The 19,377-nt window shown below is 37.1% G+C and overlaps 1 protein-coding gene across 2 annotated transcripts in view; it reads left to right on the plus strand.

Moving 5' to 3' along the window:
- The window catches only part of nek7 (NIMA-related kinase 7), a 239,614-nt gene that overhangs the window by 114,320 nt on the left and 105,917 nt on the right, over nt 1–19,377 (plus strand). For both annotated transcript variants that reach the window (XM_028811046.2, XM_028811047.2), the window contains exon 4: nt 16,439–16,501. In XM_028811046.2, the coding sequence (XP_028666879.1) occupies nt 16,439–16,501 (63 nt within the window). The remainder of the gene's footprint in view (nt 1–16,438; nt 16,502–19,377) is intronic.

Genomic DNA, 19,377 nt, shown 5'->3' on the forward strand with positions numbered 1-19,377 from the left:
ACTTGTATTTAAAAACCCGCGAAGTCGTGAATCCGCGAAAAGTGAACCGCGAAGTAGCGAGGGATTACTGTATTTACAAAGTGCGCACACACAACCCGGTGCCCCTGCACCAATCACCTGTCAAGTCCTGGCCTCTCAAAATGCCTTTACTCTGTGACTGCCTCCACTCCTCTCCTCCGAGCTCCGTCCTCTTCCACCCGACTCCAGCCGTCGAATGGAGGGAGGCAGCCCCTTTTATATTCACCCGGACATGCTCCAGGTGTCTCCCAGTGAGCTTCTCCAGGCACTCCGTGGTGTGGCGGAAGTTCCGGCTGTGCACCCGGAAACACTCCGGGTGTCCCTGGTCTTCATCCCCCCAGCACTTCCGGGTGTGGCGGAAGTGCTGAGGACCAGGGCTCTCCAGGCATCTGGGCGCCTCCGGGCGGTCACCACGTGCCCCTATAGGGTTGAGCTTCCATGCTTCTTTCCCGTGGTCCCCATAGCCACCAGGGCGGTCACCCCCTCGTGGTCCGGAGGAGGTGTAATCCCTCCTTCGGTCCTTTTGGGCGTCCCGGCTGGGTACCGCCCTCATCCACTCGCCTCAATTGATGCTGATAAATGGAAAATCACAGTTTAAAGAAAAGGGTTTTTATCCGCTTAGAATTACCTGGATTTCTACATTAATTATTTATAACAATATGGTGTGATCTCAGTCAGTCCACAGTTATCACACACAAACAATTGTAGTTCATTGTGTGAATTGGCAATAGATTGTTTAAATATTCACAGTCTTAACTATGGGAATGTCTGTACTGATGTCTTCTCCAAAGGCTAATTGGCATCAGGATTTCCAATGAATGAGAAGTTTACTGGTGTGGATTGGGGTTGCCCTGCCCTTTAAAAATGAGATGCAGATTTTGTTACTGACAGAGTCTGCTTTTCTCAAGACAAATATGTGGATGTCAGACATATAAGTGGACTGAAGAATTGTGGTGATACTTAAATCTAACAAAAGCATTTTTGAAGGTCTGGGTGTTCATTATTCCACAGTAAGACAAAATGTGCACAAATAAAGGCAGTTCACTACTATTGCCAGACTCCACAAGAGAAGGTATCCTGCAAAGCTCACTGCAAGAACACAGTATGTAGTGTTGAAGTAGATGGAAAAAGTACCCTAAGGTAACAACAAAGCATCTGCAGACATCTGTCCAGTATACAAATATACAAACAAGATTAGTATTCATGGAAGAGCACCACTGAGAAAAAGCACCATTCTCTATAAACACTGCTACACATCCTAAGCTTGCAAAAGACCATCTGGCTGTTTCACAGTACTTCCCAAGACAATGCTCTATGAATGGATGAGAAAACAGTTGAATTTTTTGGTAGAAATGAGTAATGCTGTATTTCTAGAACAATAGTACTACACACACCAAAATTTCATTTCAACATAGGTCCATGGAGGGAGCATTACAGTTTGGGCAGCTTTGTGACTTCCTAGCCTGAACAGTGTTGTGAATTGGGACACATTTCTTTGAGTGAAATAACTTTTTCAACTTCTCTGTTTATATAGATCATTTCAGAGTTCTAACCTCAAGGAATGTTTCTACTCGTGTTTTGTTTTAATAATTTAGTTTGAGATAAATATAAATAGTTATGTTTCATTTTTAATGTTTTGTCGCCATTTTGTAACTTTAGCATTTTGTTACTGGAATGCTAGGAACTGCCTTTCAAAAGGCTCTATGACCAATGTCATAATGCTTTGCTTTGTAAAATTACAAAGCACATGGTATAGTGCCTGAGTTTATGGTTTAAAATCTTATAAAGCTACAAAGGAGACACCAGAGAACCCAGCAAGCAATTGACTCGAATCAGACCCCCATCTCACCTGGTACACACCTCCTTATCATCACGGAGTGTCACGGCACCCATCCTGTCCAAGTCAGGTATCAGAATAGCACACAAGCCTTCGAACAATCTGCGCACAGCCCTTTTCAATGCCAAAAACAATAAATCGACAGCAGAAACATGAAACACAGTTTATAGCATTCCATGCAGTTCTTGCCCAGCGGTATACATAGGACAAACATCAAAAAGATTTGCAACACGTATACAGGAACATTGCAACGCCATCAGAAGGAAGGACTCACGATCACTGATCTATACGCATACAAAATCAGCTGGACATACATTCAACTGGGACAATGCACAAGTAAGATTTAAGGCCAGTACTAAAAGTGCCAGAGAGCTGGATGAATCTTGGCTATCAAACGAAAACGCCATTAACAGACATTTGGACATAAACCCAGCATGTACAAACGTAATAAAAACATGTTCATAATAAAAATAAATTTACGACCAATACTCTTCCCAACCCCGACCTCATTATCCCCCCCCCCCCCACCACACTGACCTAAGACCACCACCCCCATATATATATATATATAAAAAATGAAAAGTTGACTCACTCACTCATCAACAAAAACACTATTTCCCATTTAATTAAAAAGCTGAAATTTGGTGGAATGGTACATCTAGGGCACTAGTTGTCGAGTTAATAGGACATTTCGATAAATTACTATTTAAAGGTAAAAATCCCCCTATAATAGAAAAACTAAATGCCCCAAAAATCTCAAAAACTTTGATTGAAATTTTATAACGTAATAGAAAAAAGAAAATTATCCAACACTTTTTATTATTATTATTACTTGATCTATGTCAATAACAATGCTTCAGCGAGTGGGCTATTTTAAGGCATCCCGTCTTTTTACGTCTTATGTAGCATGACCTCTGAAGTAGCTGAAAGGTGCACCAAAGCTGAAGAAAGATGTGGTTACATACTTGATGTGCACTGTACATCTCCAAGTCTAGCTGCCAGGGTGGAGAGAAAAATACAGGGTGAGTTGGATTCCCTGCACCCTAAACAAGCTGTGACCAATGGCCCTATTGCAGCTCAGAAGAGAGAGGGGATGAATACTGTACAAAGTGCACGCATTTAACACCAAGGGAGCCCCATGTTAACCCCAAAACACAACTTAGATTGTGTTATAGAATAAACTGCATACATGGATCCCACATATTCTTGCAAATGAGGAATATTGCTGTTATATCTTCTATGCCTACGCTTACTGTACATGTATTTTGTGATATTATTTATTAGTTCTGTATATTGCCAATTAGCAACTTGTTCCGTGTAGTACATACACCCAATATTGGAAATGCTTGCACTGTGAATTGAAACGAATACACGATCTGTTGTGTTAATAAACTGTTATTCAATTGGAAAAAACTGCACACCCCAGAACATTAAGTAACTTTAGATTAGTCAGTCTCATATCATGAAATCCTTTGAGAAGTTAAACAACTGCTTAACAAAACTGAGGCTCTTCTGGACCCTAACCAATTTGTTTACTGAGCAAAGTGGGGTGTTGAGGATGCCACAGCATCACTTTTGAATTTATTTTATGAGCACCTGGAAGGATCAAAAAACCATGCAAGATTGCTGATTATAGACTTTTCATCAGCTTTTAACTGATCCAGTCAGTTGAGAAACTGAATGATCAAATCTGTTTGCACCCTAACTTGGTGGGGTGGATTCTGGACTTTTTAATAAACAGAACACAAAGAGTGAGTGTTAATGGCTGTTTCTCTGATAGTGTTAAGTACATCTGTGTGCAATCAGCAAGGTGGTTGTTTATGCTGTATACACATGACTGCAGAAGTTTATACAAGGCTTGACATATCCTGAAATCCTGAGAGAACTCTGTCATTGTGAGTCTTCTACAAGATAGGGATGACATCCATGGACCTATTGTTAATGAGTTTGTATAATTGTGTGATCACTTTAACTTATGACTTAATATTTCTTAGATGATGTTGTAGATTTCAGGTGCTCTCCACCATCCACTTTCTTAACCTTAATTGGAGATTGTAGAGCAATACAAAATCTGGAAACAATCATTGATAACAAACTAAACTTTGACCTTAACACAGCACAATTCTGTAAAAAAGGGCAGTCACAACTTTTCTTATATTAAGAAACTCAACTGTTTTAAAGTGGACAAAACCATAAATACACTTTTTTATGAATCTTTTATTGAATCCATTGTTACATTTGCTTTTATCTGTTTGGCAACCTCGGCAATAAATCATCTTAACAACATTATAAAACTTTGCAGTAAAATTATTGGTTCACAGCAAACCTCTATTACTGACGTGTATTACAAACAGGTTAGAAAGAAAGCCAACTCAGTTCTGTTAGACAGTAGCCATCCTCTTTGGTCTAAATTCTAGCTGTTGCCACCAGGCTACAGATTTAGGTTTCCTAAGGTAAAGAGCAACACGTTTAAGAACTCTTTTATTCTTTGAGCTTTATTAAAATTCTGTTACTTGTAGGGATGCTTCTAAATGTTAAATTCTGCCTTGTTATTTTGTGTACTGTTGAAAGTAATTATTGATATTGAGTGTGTGTTTATGCGGTAACATTGGTTGTCAAATGTTGTGTCTTTGCTTATGTAGTGGATCTCTGTAACAGTGTCTTCTGTTTCTATACTTTCCTGCTGCAAACTAATTTCCTTCTGGGATAATAAAGTCTACCTAACCTAAACAGTCAAAGAACTTTATTCACTTTGCTAGTGTTTTTTTCCACAGATCGCAACAATACCTACAATGTATATTGATATATTTTGTCTCATAGACTATATATGAACATTTAGTGACTTCACTGTAACAGACATGTAATGACTAAAAAAAAATCGAGGTGGTTGTGAATTTATGTTTTATGCTGTGAGCTTCCTGCCGAATAGCACCTAGGCATGACTTACATTTTGGTGTAATGATTAACTGAAAATTTCTTGACACATTATTCATCTCATAACACAGAAAAGTCTGTTCATTTGTTGCATTTTTTTGTAATTCTTCCTCAAAACTTTCCTTGACTCCTCGATCTATTCATTGCATGAACTGCCTAAATGTGTAGCCTATAAACATTGTTCAGTGGTAAAACTTTGTCTGGCTATGAAATAAAGTTGTAGTTTGAACATATAACAGACAACAAACATAAAAAGTAATGTTTGAGTGAACAATGTAAAGAAATGAAAATTATTAACATATGTCATGGCTCTCTGTTAATCTGTCGATGATGCTGTCCATCCGTTTGTCCATCTCTGATAGTCCCTATCTTTTGTGTATGCTGGTTGCAGAACAGCCCAATTCAGGAAAGGCAGACCCGGGGTCATAATGGGCAGGGCAATTGCCCTCCAGGCACAGAAAGTTGGAATCGATAGAGATGCTTGCCACTCTCTTCTCCTCTTGATGATGGGTACATTGATGTTAGAAGTGATTGAATCCTTCGATGACAATCCATTTTCAAAGCACACAATCCACAGCAAGTGTCTCATGCTGCCTATCTGGAATGGAGCAGGACTTGAGAGAACGCTTCAAATGGTCCTTCTAGCAATTCTTCAGGCTATCCCAAGGTTGGGTTCCTTTGGTGAGTTGAAACTCAGCCTACCAGAGAAGCCGAGACTCATACATGCGAATAACATGTCCAGTTCTGTAGAAAATACAGCTGAATACCATGGTGTCAATGCTGGTTGATGAGCAGTGTTCCAGAAATTTTGTGTGTGGTATCCTGTCCTACCAAGTGATGCCCAGGATCTTCTGGAGACTGCAGAAGTGTAATGCTTCTAGGATGCAGATTTGTTTATCATAGGGAGTTCAGGACTTGCATTCATAGAGGAGAGCTGTATGCACACCGTGGCCTGATAGAGCACACATTTTTGTGGTGTCTTCAAAATGCAGAGACTTGTTGGAAGAGGTTTAAAAATCTCCACAGTGGCAGAGGCAATACTAGAGATTATGCGTCCAAGTTAGGGAAAGTATTGTGTGTTCCACAGTGTTGTGCTGCTAATCTTGATGTCTGTTAGAGGATCTGTAGTCTCAAGGATCAGCGTCTTGGAGGTGCTGATTTCCTGGTCCTTCCAGGAATAGGCCAAGTGTAAGGACTCCATGCTCCTCAGAAGGCTTTCAGGGTGAAGATCTGAAGATCTATGCCTGTAACATAGCATACTGGAGCTCATAGATGATGGTCAAAGAAGGTTTCAAAGGAGGCTGACAATCTTTGAAGTTTGAAAATATCCACTCTGTACCAAATCCCCACTCCATCAGTGGCATTCAGCGCATTTCTGGAGAGAAGAGTGCCAAATCTCAGAAGATTGTAGACTCTAATTGCTGCCAGAATGCTTCAATAAAGTACTGAGGAAATGATCTGAATACCTGTGTCATTATCAGAGGTGGGTAGAGTAGCCAAAAATTGTACTCAAGTAAGAGTAGCTTTACTTCAAAATAATATTACTCAAGTAGAAGTAAAAAGTAGTCATCCAAAAAATTACTCAAGTAAGAGTAAAAAAGTATTTGGTGAAAAGACTACTCAAGTACTGAGTAACTGTTTAAACATAATAAATGATTTATTTTTTAGACATGTCGTAATAAGACAGACAAAAATATAAAATAATGTGCAAATTCTGCTATTTCCAAATAATAAAATAAAAAATAAGTACAAATAATTAGCATCTTTACAAAATAAAGATGCACAAATAACACAAAGTTCCAAATCTGTTTTTCATAACAAAGCTTTTTAAGCCAATACCTACAGTAGGCAACATGTATGTTTGAACAGTCCAAACTACTTAAGTGACAAGATATACTGTACACTGACAGTATAATACTGTATATTCACTTTGTGGTGTAGTGGGTCCGCAGCTTCAAAAAAAAAAAAAAAAAAAAAAAAAGGGGGCCAATTTCAAATCCGTAAAGCCGTGTCACACTCCGTAGGCGCAATTGCACGACCGTGGGGAGTTAATGAGGTAGTTGGAGTGAGTCACACCTGCACGTGTGGGTGTGATCGTTCTCAGTTGCTTCATTGGCTTTCTGCGGAGTGTGATTAAGGCCCACAGAGACGGAACTGTATATATACGGGTTGGCACAAAAAAAAAAAGAAGGGGGAATCAAAGAAAAGGAGAAAAGAAAAGAGTCTGTAGGGGACCGTCATCGTCACACACTTGCCCTCCAAATAGCACAGCTGATAGAAAATAACATTAGAACAAGGCTGCTTGTGCACGTACAAGAAGTCTCACTTTACCATGACTGTCTGTGTCTGTGCATGTTTGGTTAAAACCTGCCTGTTCTTCACTCAGTGAAGTGATGGTTAGGCTTCAGCAGGAGTTCGCTCTCAAGGTTCTTACAGTGAAGCTGTGACCGTTCAGCAGTGAACAAGAGCCCTGCATGACTAAAAGTCTCTCACAGGCTGCAGATGCAGGACGTTTGTGTGTGGTCACGTGACAGCATGGCTAGCATTGGTGAAACGGAGTCATGTGATTATTGTTGCTACGTCTGATTGGTGAAACGTAGTCGTGATTATTGTTGCTAAGTCTGATTGGTGAAACAGTCATGCAGTAGATCCACTGGCGACTTCTCTCTGGAAAAAAATGTAGTGTATATAATGGAAAAAAAGATTCGAGTGTTGACCAATGTAGCGGAGTAAGAGTAGCGTTTCTTCTTCACAAATGTACTCAAGTAAAAGTAAAAAGTATGGTAAAGTAAAACTACTCTTAGAAGTACAATTTATTAAAAAAGTTACTCAAGTAAATGTAACTCGTTACTACCCACCTCTGGTCATTATGATAGTGCAGATTTTTGTGTTTAAACAGATTTGCAAAAATTTCTACAATCTTGTTTTCAGTTTGACATTCTGGGGAATTGAATGTAGCTTGATGAGGTAAAAGTGAATTTAATTGATTTTAGTATAAGGCTACAAAATAACAAAATTCATGAAAAATAGAAGGTTCTGAAGACACTATTTCCAATCACAAGTTTTGGGTGCTTTGCGAACTGATTTGGGAATGAAGCAGGACCTTTGGGACCCCTTTTACTTATGAATCATATTCCAGTTTTTGTTTGACTGGAATGTGAAGCTCCAAAATATATTTGTACAAATATAGAACACTTTATATAATGTATGAGAGCAATTTTCAATAAGTAAACGCTTCAAGTTGTGATTTAAAATAGATGAGTGAGAGTCATCATTGAATCATTATTTCAGACATGCAGTATAAAGATACAAGCTTCACAAGGATTAAATATTATGTGTAGTATAACAAAAACAGTTTGTATTTACAAAAGACAGACATGCTAAAAATCACAACAGGTGGCACCGCACTTGTTATGGTTTTAAAGCTCTTGCTTTAATTTCAGGTTATGTTGTGTGTTCGTGGTTGGTGGTGCAGAGGTTAATACTGCTGCCTTCTGTAGTCCAGTGCCCTGGGTTTCAGTCTCTTTGTATATGATTTATACATTCTCTCCTTTACAAATTTGAGTTGTGACTGTATACTGGTCTTGTGTTGGGATGTGTGTTAAGAGGCGGTTTCAATGAACCAGTGTGTCATCTGGATTAGATTCCTGCTTTTAGGCCAGTGCTGCTGGGAGAAGCAGCATAGACTCGTAATTGAATTAAGTAGTTAACAGATTATTATTTTCCTCAGAATGTATATGTGTTTATATTCCAGGACTCCACTTTTACTGGAGGGAGAGAGAGACTATGGTGGGAGTCTTGCAGAGAGTATGTAGGAGGCATTTCTGTGCAGTGGTGCATGATATATGTCAGGTTTCTTTGTCACTTCTGTTTACTGAACATTAATTGATGAAATAGTACAACAACTGTCACAGTAGAGTTTATAAAATTTCAAAAGAGATCTTTGTAGAATATATGTACTTTAACTTACACACACTAACTTAAGTTAAATGAATCCTTTAAAAGGCATTTGTATTTTTCTACACCTGTCCACTTGTCATCTTAGCACTGCCTCCCTCTCACTCAGTATTTCTCTGTGGAGTTTGTACTACTTCCCCCTGTGTTTGTAAAAAAATGTGTTTTGTAATTTTAATGTGTAAACTGACAGATATCCTGTCCACAGAATGTTTCTACCTCGAATACAATGTGTGTGAACAACTGCACCAGATGCCTTAACGTTACACAAAGGCTCTGTTAATTCAACTTTTTGTCTTGCATATATTAAGCAGCACTTTGCCTCTATTTGACACACATGTATTATTAGGTTGAGAACTGAACAGATTCATTTCGGTGTTTTTTTTTCCTTAGTATTTGAGTCGTCCTTCCAGAACACTTTTTAGATAAAAGATTCTTATGTTTCCTGTACTTCCAGGAAGCTGTATATTATAACGTTCTGCTCCTTTTCTCTGATCAAATTTTATTTGGAATAGTGCAGTACAAGATTAAGGATTTTTGTTTTTTATTTTCACAATAATAATAAGCCAATCTTTAATTATTTTTGTGCAGATCGAATAGCAAATCAACAATTAACTTGCTTTTCTTCCATACACCTCCCCACTCTTCCCCCAAAAAGTGACAGCAGAATGGAGTTGACTTAGTGCTATCAACTAGCTAGCTTGCTTCTGCCATCTCCTAGCAGACATACTTTCTGCAATGATGGCAGAAACTCTCTCTTGCTTTTTTTCCTTATATAATTAATCAGATTTGGCCTCTGGCTTATTACTGTTAATCTTAAATTAATTTTTAAGTGAAAGGCAGTTGTCATTGCAGACACAGACCTGAGCGGTTGGCCCATGTGAAAGGGCAGGTCCACTGATTAAGATGCAGGGTCCCATTTTTGAATAAATAAAGAATGGACTTGTCTTGCTGGCACATGCAGGCAGTCTAATTGTCTTATTGTCAGACCAGGATCACAACCAGGCGATCGCACCTGCAACCGCTCCCCAGCATATAAAAGGTGAGCGCAGGATCAGAAAGGGGAGAGACAAGAAAATGAATTGAGGTTAAAAGGAAGGGAGAGAAGCAGGCAGGGAGGCAGAAAGAACTGGGGCAGGAGCGAACAAGTGAGAGTGGAGGCAGGCAGCTGTGAGGAGAGCTCCTGAAGGGAGTTGGTGGCCAGTTGAGCGATTTATGGAGCTAGAGTGACCAGGTGGTGAAGGAGTCTCTCCTCGGAAGTCCGGGAAAGCAGTGTGAGACGGCGAGGCTTGATTTTAAAATTTGGATTTCCACCTGGAAATTTTTCCTTGCTTTTAATGGATTTATCTGATTGCTTTTAACCTTCACTTTAACTTAATTGATTGGATTATTTGTTGAACTTTTTTTGATGGACTGCACTGAAAATTAAACATTGTTGATTTGATTTTGATGGTTTTTAATCAAGCACTAGATCACTTTTGCACCTTTCCCTTGTTTTTTGAGTGTCCTCATTTGCCTGGCTCATCCGGTCATGACTATCAATGGTGTTTGGCTCAAGAGGCTCCTGGTGGGAGCTGGTAGCGTGGAGCCAACCCACACCATCATAGCCCATATTAGCTGCCTTTTCAACAATCGGGGATCTTGAAAGTTGTCACAGAATAAGCATAGAGGATCAGAAGAATCTGATGACTATGTACGCCTACAACACCTGAGAATGTAAGAGACTCTGAGAACATAAAGTGGGATATATTAAATATTCCTGTACTAATCATTTAGCACTATGATCACCACTGCCTGTTACTTATCAAAGGAACAGTTCGTCTGAAGATGGAAAAATAAGAGCAAAGATAAAAATTAAGTTGAAAGTACTCAGAACTGGCCTGTCTCCTAAATAAGTTGGGTGCACTTTTACATGTCATGGTGAGTTCAGGTTCTGTGGCAATTATTTATTGTAGAGAACCAACTTAAACTTATTTCAGAAGCTATTTTATTACTGGAGAGTTTCAACTTGATATGGTGTGGAAAAGGCAGGAAGAAGACTGGAAATTAATGAATTAGAAATGGTAAAAAAAAAAAAAAAAGCAGGCATATTGAAATTTGAGCAAAAATGTTTTATCCAGTCATTGAAATACTGACTGATTTTGGCTCTGTTACTGCTTTAGGAGATTTATTCGCTCGGGAACAGAAATTATTCACTCTGTACTAATATTCTAGTAAATGAATCTTTCCGACTGTAGAATGCTGGCATTGGAATGAACAAACTTTGATTAGCATGTTTTGTTTTCTGGATAAAACAAGCTGAAATTGCTATATACAAATGTCAGTACTCTTTAATGTGAACCTGCAGTACAACTGGACAGATCTCACCATGTCTAACTGCCACCTACAAGCCTGTGATTGACAGCAGCAGCTCTCTTATTCAGTTAATTTACTTTTATCACAGTACTGCATTCAGAGCAGATATATCTCAGTCAAAAGAACTGTAATAAAAGTAAATTATTGATCATTGATTTTAGGTGGAAACTTGAAACATGTAGTAATATATTACAATCACATAGACTTCCTGTACAGTGTGAATATGAAATTATTACATTTAACTGTAATGTCAAAAAAAAAAACGGTTACCCTAAGTAGTGCATTAATTCCTCTTTTAAGAGTTTTTCATAGCAATAGAGATTTATGATTGGCTCCTAAAACTAAAACACTTACTCGTATTGGTTGCGCTTACTTATTCTGCCCACAGTAACCATATACGATGCATAATAATCAATCACTTTGCCCCATGTTTTCTCAACTTCCAATATTTGCATTTTCATGCAGGTCAGGGAGCGTGCACTGGTACAGTGTGCTGCCACACCCATCAAATAATGAAACAGTTCGGGATCCTGGTTGGCAACCCCCCCAGGCAAACACGCAGTCCAGTTCCACATTCCGGAAATGAACTTCTGTCTTCCTCGGCTAGGTGTTAAATGGATGTCCCCCTGGCCTGGTTTATCTACTCGGGTCCTCAACAATGAGGATCCTGCGAGTCAGATCACCCACAGGGAATAGCGCCGCATGGCTCTAGTGCCTTAATTTACGCTCCCTCACAATATAGATAATGTGCCTCATTCGGGATTCTGTGAGCAACTGCTTATTCAACACAAAGTGGATGGGGCTCCCGAGGGCTTCCCCCATCCCCTTCATAATGTGACCAGCCTTCCTATGGGCAGCTGCATCAGATCTACTCCTGCGGAAAGCAGAAAGGAGTCCTGTCTGTTGTCTCGGAGCAGTGTGAAGGTTTTTTATTTTCATGCAATCATAACTTAAAAAATCTATTGATAAATCTGCTTCATACTTCTTTTTCTTTACAACTTTTTCATGTTTTTGTACAAACTACCCTTGGTCAACCATGTTCTAAAAGGCAGTACAATTAACACATTACACTAAGACACCATTGTCATTGTAGTACTAAAGGGATAGTGTATTTATTGGTATTTCCTTGAAAATTATTTAACATTGGTAAAACTGTATGGTCCATCAGACACAGAACTGATGAACATAAATATCAGAACTGGGTCATTAAAACAACCCAATTTTAGACATTTTATCACTTCAAAACATGTTATGACTGATTGTTTTAAAGTATAAAGTTTTGTAGATTGTCAAACCACATCCCAGACAAGGAGATTTTAATAAACAATTGTTGTGGAGAGAAGCATTTTGGATTTCTAAATTATCTTCTCTAAATCTGTTGGGTCTAAATGAGGCCTTTAACCTCACTTGTTTTCTGTGATAAGTCAGTCCCATTTGCTTCTAATTTCACTTAATGGAGTTGAGGTAATCATTTTTCTCTCAGTCTCAATACACTGCCGAGTTCAGTTGAGTTTTTACAATTTGGTGATTCTCTTTCGTGGTGTTTTTGTTGAACTCTGTGTCATTTTATTTTCTTTATACTGTATATGCTCACGTTTAAGTTGGGTCTTGAAACCCGAAAAATCGATCATAAAATCATACCCCGACTTATACGCCCGTCCGTTCAAAAATGTGACAATTTTTTTTTTTTTTTTTTTTTAACATTTTCTTGCCTCCTCCAATCTCGCATCAGTTTCTCAGACACATCAAATTTTGTTGCAGCAGCGCAGTTACCAATTACTTTCGCTACTTCAACGATGTTCAATTTAAAATCAGCTTCATATTTTCTTCTGATCGAATGCTCCATCATAGATAAGGGATGCTCTTACGATAAAGGTGTATGAGGGTGTGAGATACAAACAACACAAATTAGTGCAAACATTGCTTCAGAATAGTTTGGGTATTACCATGTGGTCACGTAGGCACAATAGAGAGAGTGAGTGAGAGAGAGAGAGGTTAGGAGCACGCGCTGATAAAGCGCATTGCCGCACCCACATAGAAAAAAGGCAGTGTGCTCTGTGGTAACTCTTTCAGGTGGGCGTTAGCATATCATAATCCCTTGTACCAATAGCGTGAGTTTTCCGCATTTGACTTATACGCCCAACATTATAAAATTTCAGAAATTATACTATAAAATCATCCATCCATCCATCCATTATCCAACCCGCTATGTCCTAACTACAAGGTCACAGGGGTCTGCTGGAGCCAATCCCAGCCAACATAGGGCGCAAGGCAGGAAACAAATCCCGGGCAGCACCACAGTACTGTAAAATCAAGTCCCAACTTATCTGTGAGTATATATGGTATCTGTTTTTCTAATATTGTTACAAACAAACCCTTTTTCATCATTATTTTATCATCATACTATGGTAGCAATTCTTGTTGTTATTTTTCAATTATTGGTCAACACAATTTCCCCTTTATTCAGTTTTTGTTTTCCTTTTTTATATTTTAGTATTCAGGTACTGTAAATGGGCGGCACGGTGGTGCAGTGGGTAGCGCTGCTGCCTTGCAGTTGGGACACCTGGGGACCTGGGTTCACTTCCCGGGTCCTCCCTGCGTGGAGTTTGCATGTTCTCCCCGTGTCTGTGTGGGTTTCCTCCCACAGTCCAAAGACATGCAGGTTAGGTGGATTGGCGATTCTAAATTGGCCCTAGTGTGTGCTTGGTGTGTGGGTGTGTTTGTGTGTGTCCTGCGGTGGGTTGGCACCCTGCCCGGGATTGGTTCCTGCCTTGTGCCCTGTGTTGGCTGGGATTGGCTCCAGCAGACCCCAGTGACCCTGTGTTCGGATTCAGCTGGTTGGAAAATGGATGGATGGAGGTACTGTAAATTTTGTCTAATCCCCTTGGTCACCCTTTGTGATTTAACTCTTTACGTTCACATTTAAGAGGTATGGCACCATACGTGTGCTTATTTTGTTAGCACCAAATTACACACTTATATTTTATTTAGCCAGTTTCCTTCTTGATGGAGGATTATTCACAATATAGTCTACCACAAGACTTTACTTTCATGTACTGTACAGTGTGGCCCAAGTGTTGCATCCTCATCAATTCTCCAGCACTTTTTTTCCTTTTTTCATACATTTCAGTTTTTCCATACTGTTGAATTTCTGTTTTATTGTTCACTATATTTGTATGTGATTTTTGGATCTGTTTCATATTATTTTATTTGTTGATAGCTTTCTGCTATTTCTTTTTTTGTTTCATTTTTATTGCAATTTGTTTTCTTCATTTATGCTTGTATTTCTGTTTTTCCAAAAATTTTTAAAGTGTATTTTGTTTCATATATTATTGTATTTTTTGTATTATTTCATATTATCTCTTGGTGTTCTTATCTATAGTTTGCTTTTCTTCATTAGTCTGTTGTTCAGTTTATTTGTACTCTACTGTGAATATTCTCTTTATATTGTCTTTGAATTTGTTTATTAAATAATCTTATTGTTTATAACATTTAGTTCTGTTTATTGCTTCTCATTTCTTTTTTTATTAGAACATATGTAAATAGTGAATAGCCTTGTGTGTGTTGGATGTTAGGATATTACTTTAGTTTAAGTCCATGAAAAAAACGTTTAGAATTCTATTACATTTTATGAAATGTTGAATTTTGAAGTTCACATGTGATTGTGCATCACATTCCCTACAAAAAAAAAAATATATTCTTTTGAAAGGTGTGCTTATTGCTACTTTTAGATGCTGATAGTGCCAAAAGTCCTGGAAGGTCTGAAACATGGTTTCCTGCTTTTACTAACATGCCTTAAAGTTTTTAGGATAAAACCACAGATACTTATGTACTGATAATTGTGTAATTAAAATAATTTGTTGTAAACATGATATAAAACATTTAGTCTGTATCTTTAAAATATACTGGCTCGTTGTTTTGATGCAGATATCAGCTTTGGCACATTACCAAGCTGGGACATATAAAGCTCGAATTTTGTAGGTACCTTATTGTTGTACGTTTCATTTGTAAGTCCACCTCACTGCTTTTGATTTTCAGATTACTTTGCTAAGGTATTTTACTAGGTTAATGAGAGAATGGCATGAAACATGTTTTTTTTTTTACGTTTAATACTTGTGTTGTTATAAACCTAGTTAATAATTGAAACTTGTTGGGTTGGTTTCTGTTTAGAGAAGCGTTTTTAAAAAAAATAATGACAATTGACACATTATCCCCCCCCACCTTAGTTTTAGTGACTTTTAATCAGGGAAGAAAATGGTGTTTGTCGATAATGACTGTTACAAAACGATGAATGCACATTAATATTTTTAACATGTGAAATATGTTATTTCATTATTTAGCATAGTTTTCCTGATATGGATTACTTTTCTGACATTTTGTAGATTATGATATAAATGTATGTCCTAGAATTTGGGTTTGTCATGTTATATTCTAGGCTGGGTCGCAGCACTTGCAATGACTCTTTGTGATGAACTATCATGCAGAACAATACATTTTACAAACGCCCTTTGTGATTGTTCATGTTCACTTGGTAATGAGCAGGCTTATTCCTCCCTTTATACCTCTGTATTCTAAAGTCCAGTAGTGTTAAATGTTACATGTAAAATATAATATATAGTTATGCATTTAAGTTGATTTCACCTTTTCCTACTAATTATTTAAAAATACTTTTATTTCTTCTTAATTGTGATATGAAAAAGGTCAAACTGAATGTTTAATTCTGAACATCATTGATAATCATGTTACTGTTGAACTGATTAATCAGTGAGTTGGACTCATTCCCAGATGTTGCATGAGGGAATAATGGATAGCACTGTTGGCACATTATACCTGTGTTATTTTTTTATCTTATTTTTCATAATTTCTGTTTGTTTAATTGGGTAATAATTTACTCTCACAGTCCACAAATTGACTGGTTGGTGTTTTGATTGAGTTAGTTTAGATGCATTTTCAGTCCTGAATCTTTCTTACTATAGAGACCCTTATCAGCATGACTTGAATTGGTGGTTTGCATTGTGTGTATGTATGCACATATATGTATTTTATATATGTTTTATTTGTTAGGACCTTGCAATATTAATCTTCACTTGTCATTGAAATGAAAAATTCTGGGAGGATTAAAAAATTGTAAAATAATCTGAAATTTTTGAAGTTGTTAATTGTTTTTATGTTATTATTTTTATTATAGGAAAATCTGCAATGTAATAATTATTTTGGTGAATTATATACTTTTTAAATTTGTGCAGCTTGTGAAGGTATTTACTGCTTTTCATTATACTTTGTATGCATTCCCATGTTCAGATGTGCTGTAATATTATTTTTCTTTTGATGTTTTGATAGATATTTGACTTGATGGATGCCAAAGCTCGTGCAGATTGCATCAAAGAAATAGATCTCCTTAAGGTAAAAAACTAGAGGAAAGAAAAAGCTGCTTCATGTGTTGTATTATGTTTTCTAAAGGTGCCTCAACAGAGACCTAATACTAGAGAAAAACAATTGATCTGTACCAGACATGCAGTTTCTTGTGAGGCGAATGTAGATCACTAGCTTCCATGTGTCATTCCTTGAGGCTGGGATTGACTTTTTCTTTCTTTTTTTTCTTTTCTTTAAGCAAAAAATATATAGTATTCAGTTTTTATCTTTTTCAGTGATTTTTGTGAAATGGGCATTGTGCATTATAATGGAAATTATTTCTGTGATTTTTAAGCTTCAATTTTTTGTTAGTTTGAAATGGGAAATGTGTAATTACTCTTGCTATTTTTTTTAAATCATTTTAATTTATTGTACATTTGTTTATTGTTTTTAATAAATGAGTTTCAGTGAAGTTCTTAACAACTTTAATATTAGAAGTTCACTGTAGCAAACTGTTTTCTCTGTTGATTCACATTTTAATTTAAGCATTATACTGTCACAAAAATATATTATATAGTCAGTAGCAAATGTTTTGGTTTAGGTCCTAAAATTTATTTGTACAAAGGATTAAATAATGTTTAAGTCAGTTTTTAGGAATGTTACGTAATAGTATTTTTCTTTTATGCATATATCTGGTTTGAATTTGATATTTTCTCCATTTCATGCAAGTCAGAAATTGTGTTAAATATTTGTCAAAATTCCATAATCTTCCTTAATATTAGGTGTAGAAACTATACTATCTTGAAATATGCAGTGTTTCTACTTTCGGCCATTCTCTTTCAAAAAGTTCACCTTTAGATGACTTGAAGCAGCATTGGCAAAGGGACCTTTCAATCAGAATTTCAGATAAAGAATGGAAATCAGCCTTTGACAAGATACACTACTTGCTGGACAGTGCAAATCATGTTGTATTTCAACTAAAAATTGTATGCTGCATGTTATGCAAGAAGCTCTAAGGCCAGTATCCTATTTTTGAGTGATGTGGTCAAGCATGCCCTTACTTAGGTGTGCATTTTGAGAAAGTCCCACACTCGGATCATGCTGGGGAAATATTTTTGCCTGTCAAAACATTAGTGTAACCAGTGCTATTCTAGATCCATTTACATAAGTGTTTGGAGTAGTATCATCCAGTATTATATGGTGTAGTCAAAAATCTATTGTTATGTTTCGTACTACATGGAGCTCTCATCATCCTATGTTGTTCATGTCATTTGAAGCAATCCTAATCAACTCAACATCAACTGGTCTGTTTAAAATTTGAAAAAATGTTTTTCTTTCTGATAGATTGGTCAGAGCTTCTATAGAATTTTCTGAAAATTTATTAATGTTGTCTTATGTAGGCACACTGGGCTATCGTATTGTCTTTAAGTAAGCGTGTTGAGCATCTTCTGTTTGTGTGTGTGTTTAATGCTTCATAATCTTTGAATAGAACATAATGGATTTTCTACTTTACTTTAATGACTCTTCTGATGGGTCAGAGATGAAGATGAAGTAGAGTTCAACATAACATTCTCAATCCAGGGGCAAGGTCTTTGCTGCCAGCACTGTGAACAAAGCAGAAGCAGCTTTAGACAGGGTACTAGCAGGGCACACTCAAGCACACAAACTCACTTGTTACTGTTGTGGAAAAAACATTCCTCTGTTTTCAAAGAAGTAATTCACGGAATCCAGAAGAGAATGCAGAACAATTCTTTATTTGCACAAAGATATGCACAAATGTCTCGGACCATGGAGTGAGCAATGAATAATATAATTCATTTGCTTTTATGCTTTTCCACTATGATTACCTCATCTAATATATCACGTCACCTGACTCTTAATATGCATAGCTTTATTATTTCATCCAATCAACTAGTTCCACTAGTATTTTCTTACTCCCTTTGACTTTCCCCATTTACCTCGTAAATAGGGGTGATTTGCAGACTCTTCTAATGATCTTAGCACCGCTTCATAGGAGGGGTGTTTGGGCTTTCCCATTAGTTTATTCTCACTTTCTTAAAGGGGGGTTCGCTGCTCATTTACCTGAAGCTAACCTTAGAAATTCAAATTGCTGGTTTGTCTAAGGTGAAGCAGACCTCACCTGCTCAAGCTTTAAGAAATGTTTAGTTGACCCTTTAGTTACCTACACTCCTTTTCCTTGTGTTTTAATAATTCATTATTACAACTTCATTTAAGTATATATTGTAATAAACTGTATAAATTATATATTAACTTCAATTCCATTTTACTTACACAAACCTAGGTTTGCCAGGTAGTCAGACCTTCAAGTCATTGTCCTTCCACATCCACAAAAACTTAGAGACCTAGAGAAAAAGAGAAAAAAATCCAAGCAAGTATAGGAGGAGAATATGTAAACTCCACATGGGCAACAATCAGATTTTTTTTTTTTAGAACCCTGGACTTCTTTTCACCATATGAAATCCTATTTATTTATTTATTGGCTGGTTAACATACTTTACGTACTGTAATCTATTCTTGCTAAAATAAAATTGAATGTGGCTAAAAAACCTAAAGTACAAAAACAAAGAAATGTTCTAACTACCTTAACCAAATTTTGCTTTTTCACCAAATTAGTTTTCTGAAATATAAAGCATGTGTGGCATGCTTTGGTTCTGATGTCTTAGATTTTGCCAATGTTCTGCGTCTGGATTATGTACCTCATACTGTTTAAACACATGTTGAAACATTTCTGTATATGTATTCACATATTACAGTACAGTACTCAAACATAGCATCACCAGAAAATATTATGAGCTTATACTGTATATGCAGGATTTTGATCCAGAGCTAGAATCAAATCTGGAAGATGCAGCAGTCTGTTGCTATACAAATGAATTCATTCATGAATAGCACAATCATGATAAGGT

Source organism: Erpetoichthys calabaricus, chromosome 10 (genome assembly GCF_900747795.2).
Source record: "Erpetoichthys calabaricus chromosome 10, fErpCal1.3, whole genome shotgun sequence".
In the NCBI taxonomy this organism is placed as follows: Eukaryota; Metazoa; Chordata; class Cladistia; order Polypteriformes; family Polypteridae; genus Erpetoichthys; species Erpetoichthys calabaricus.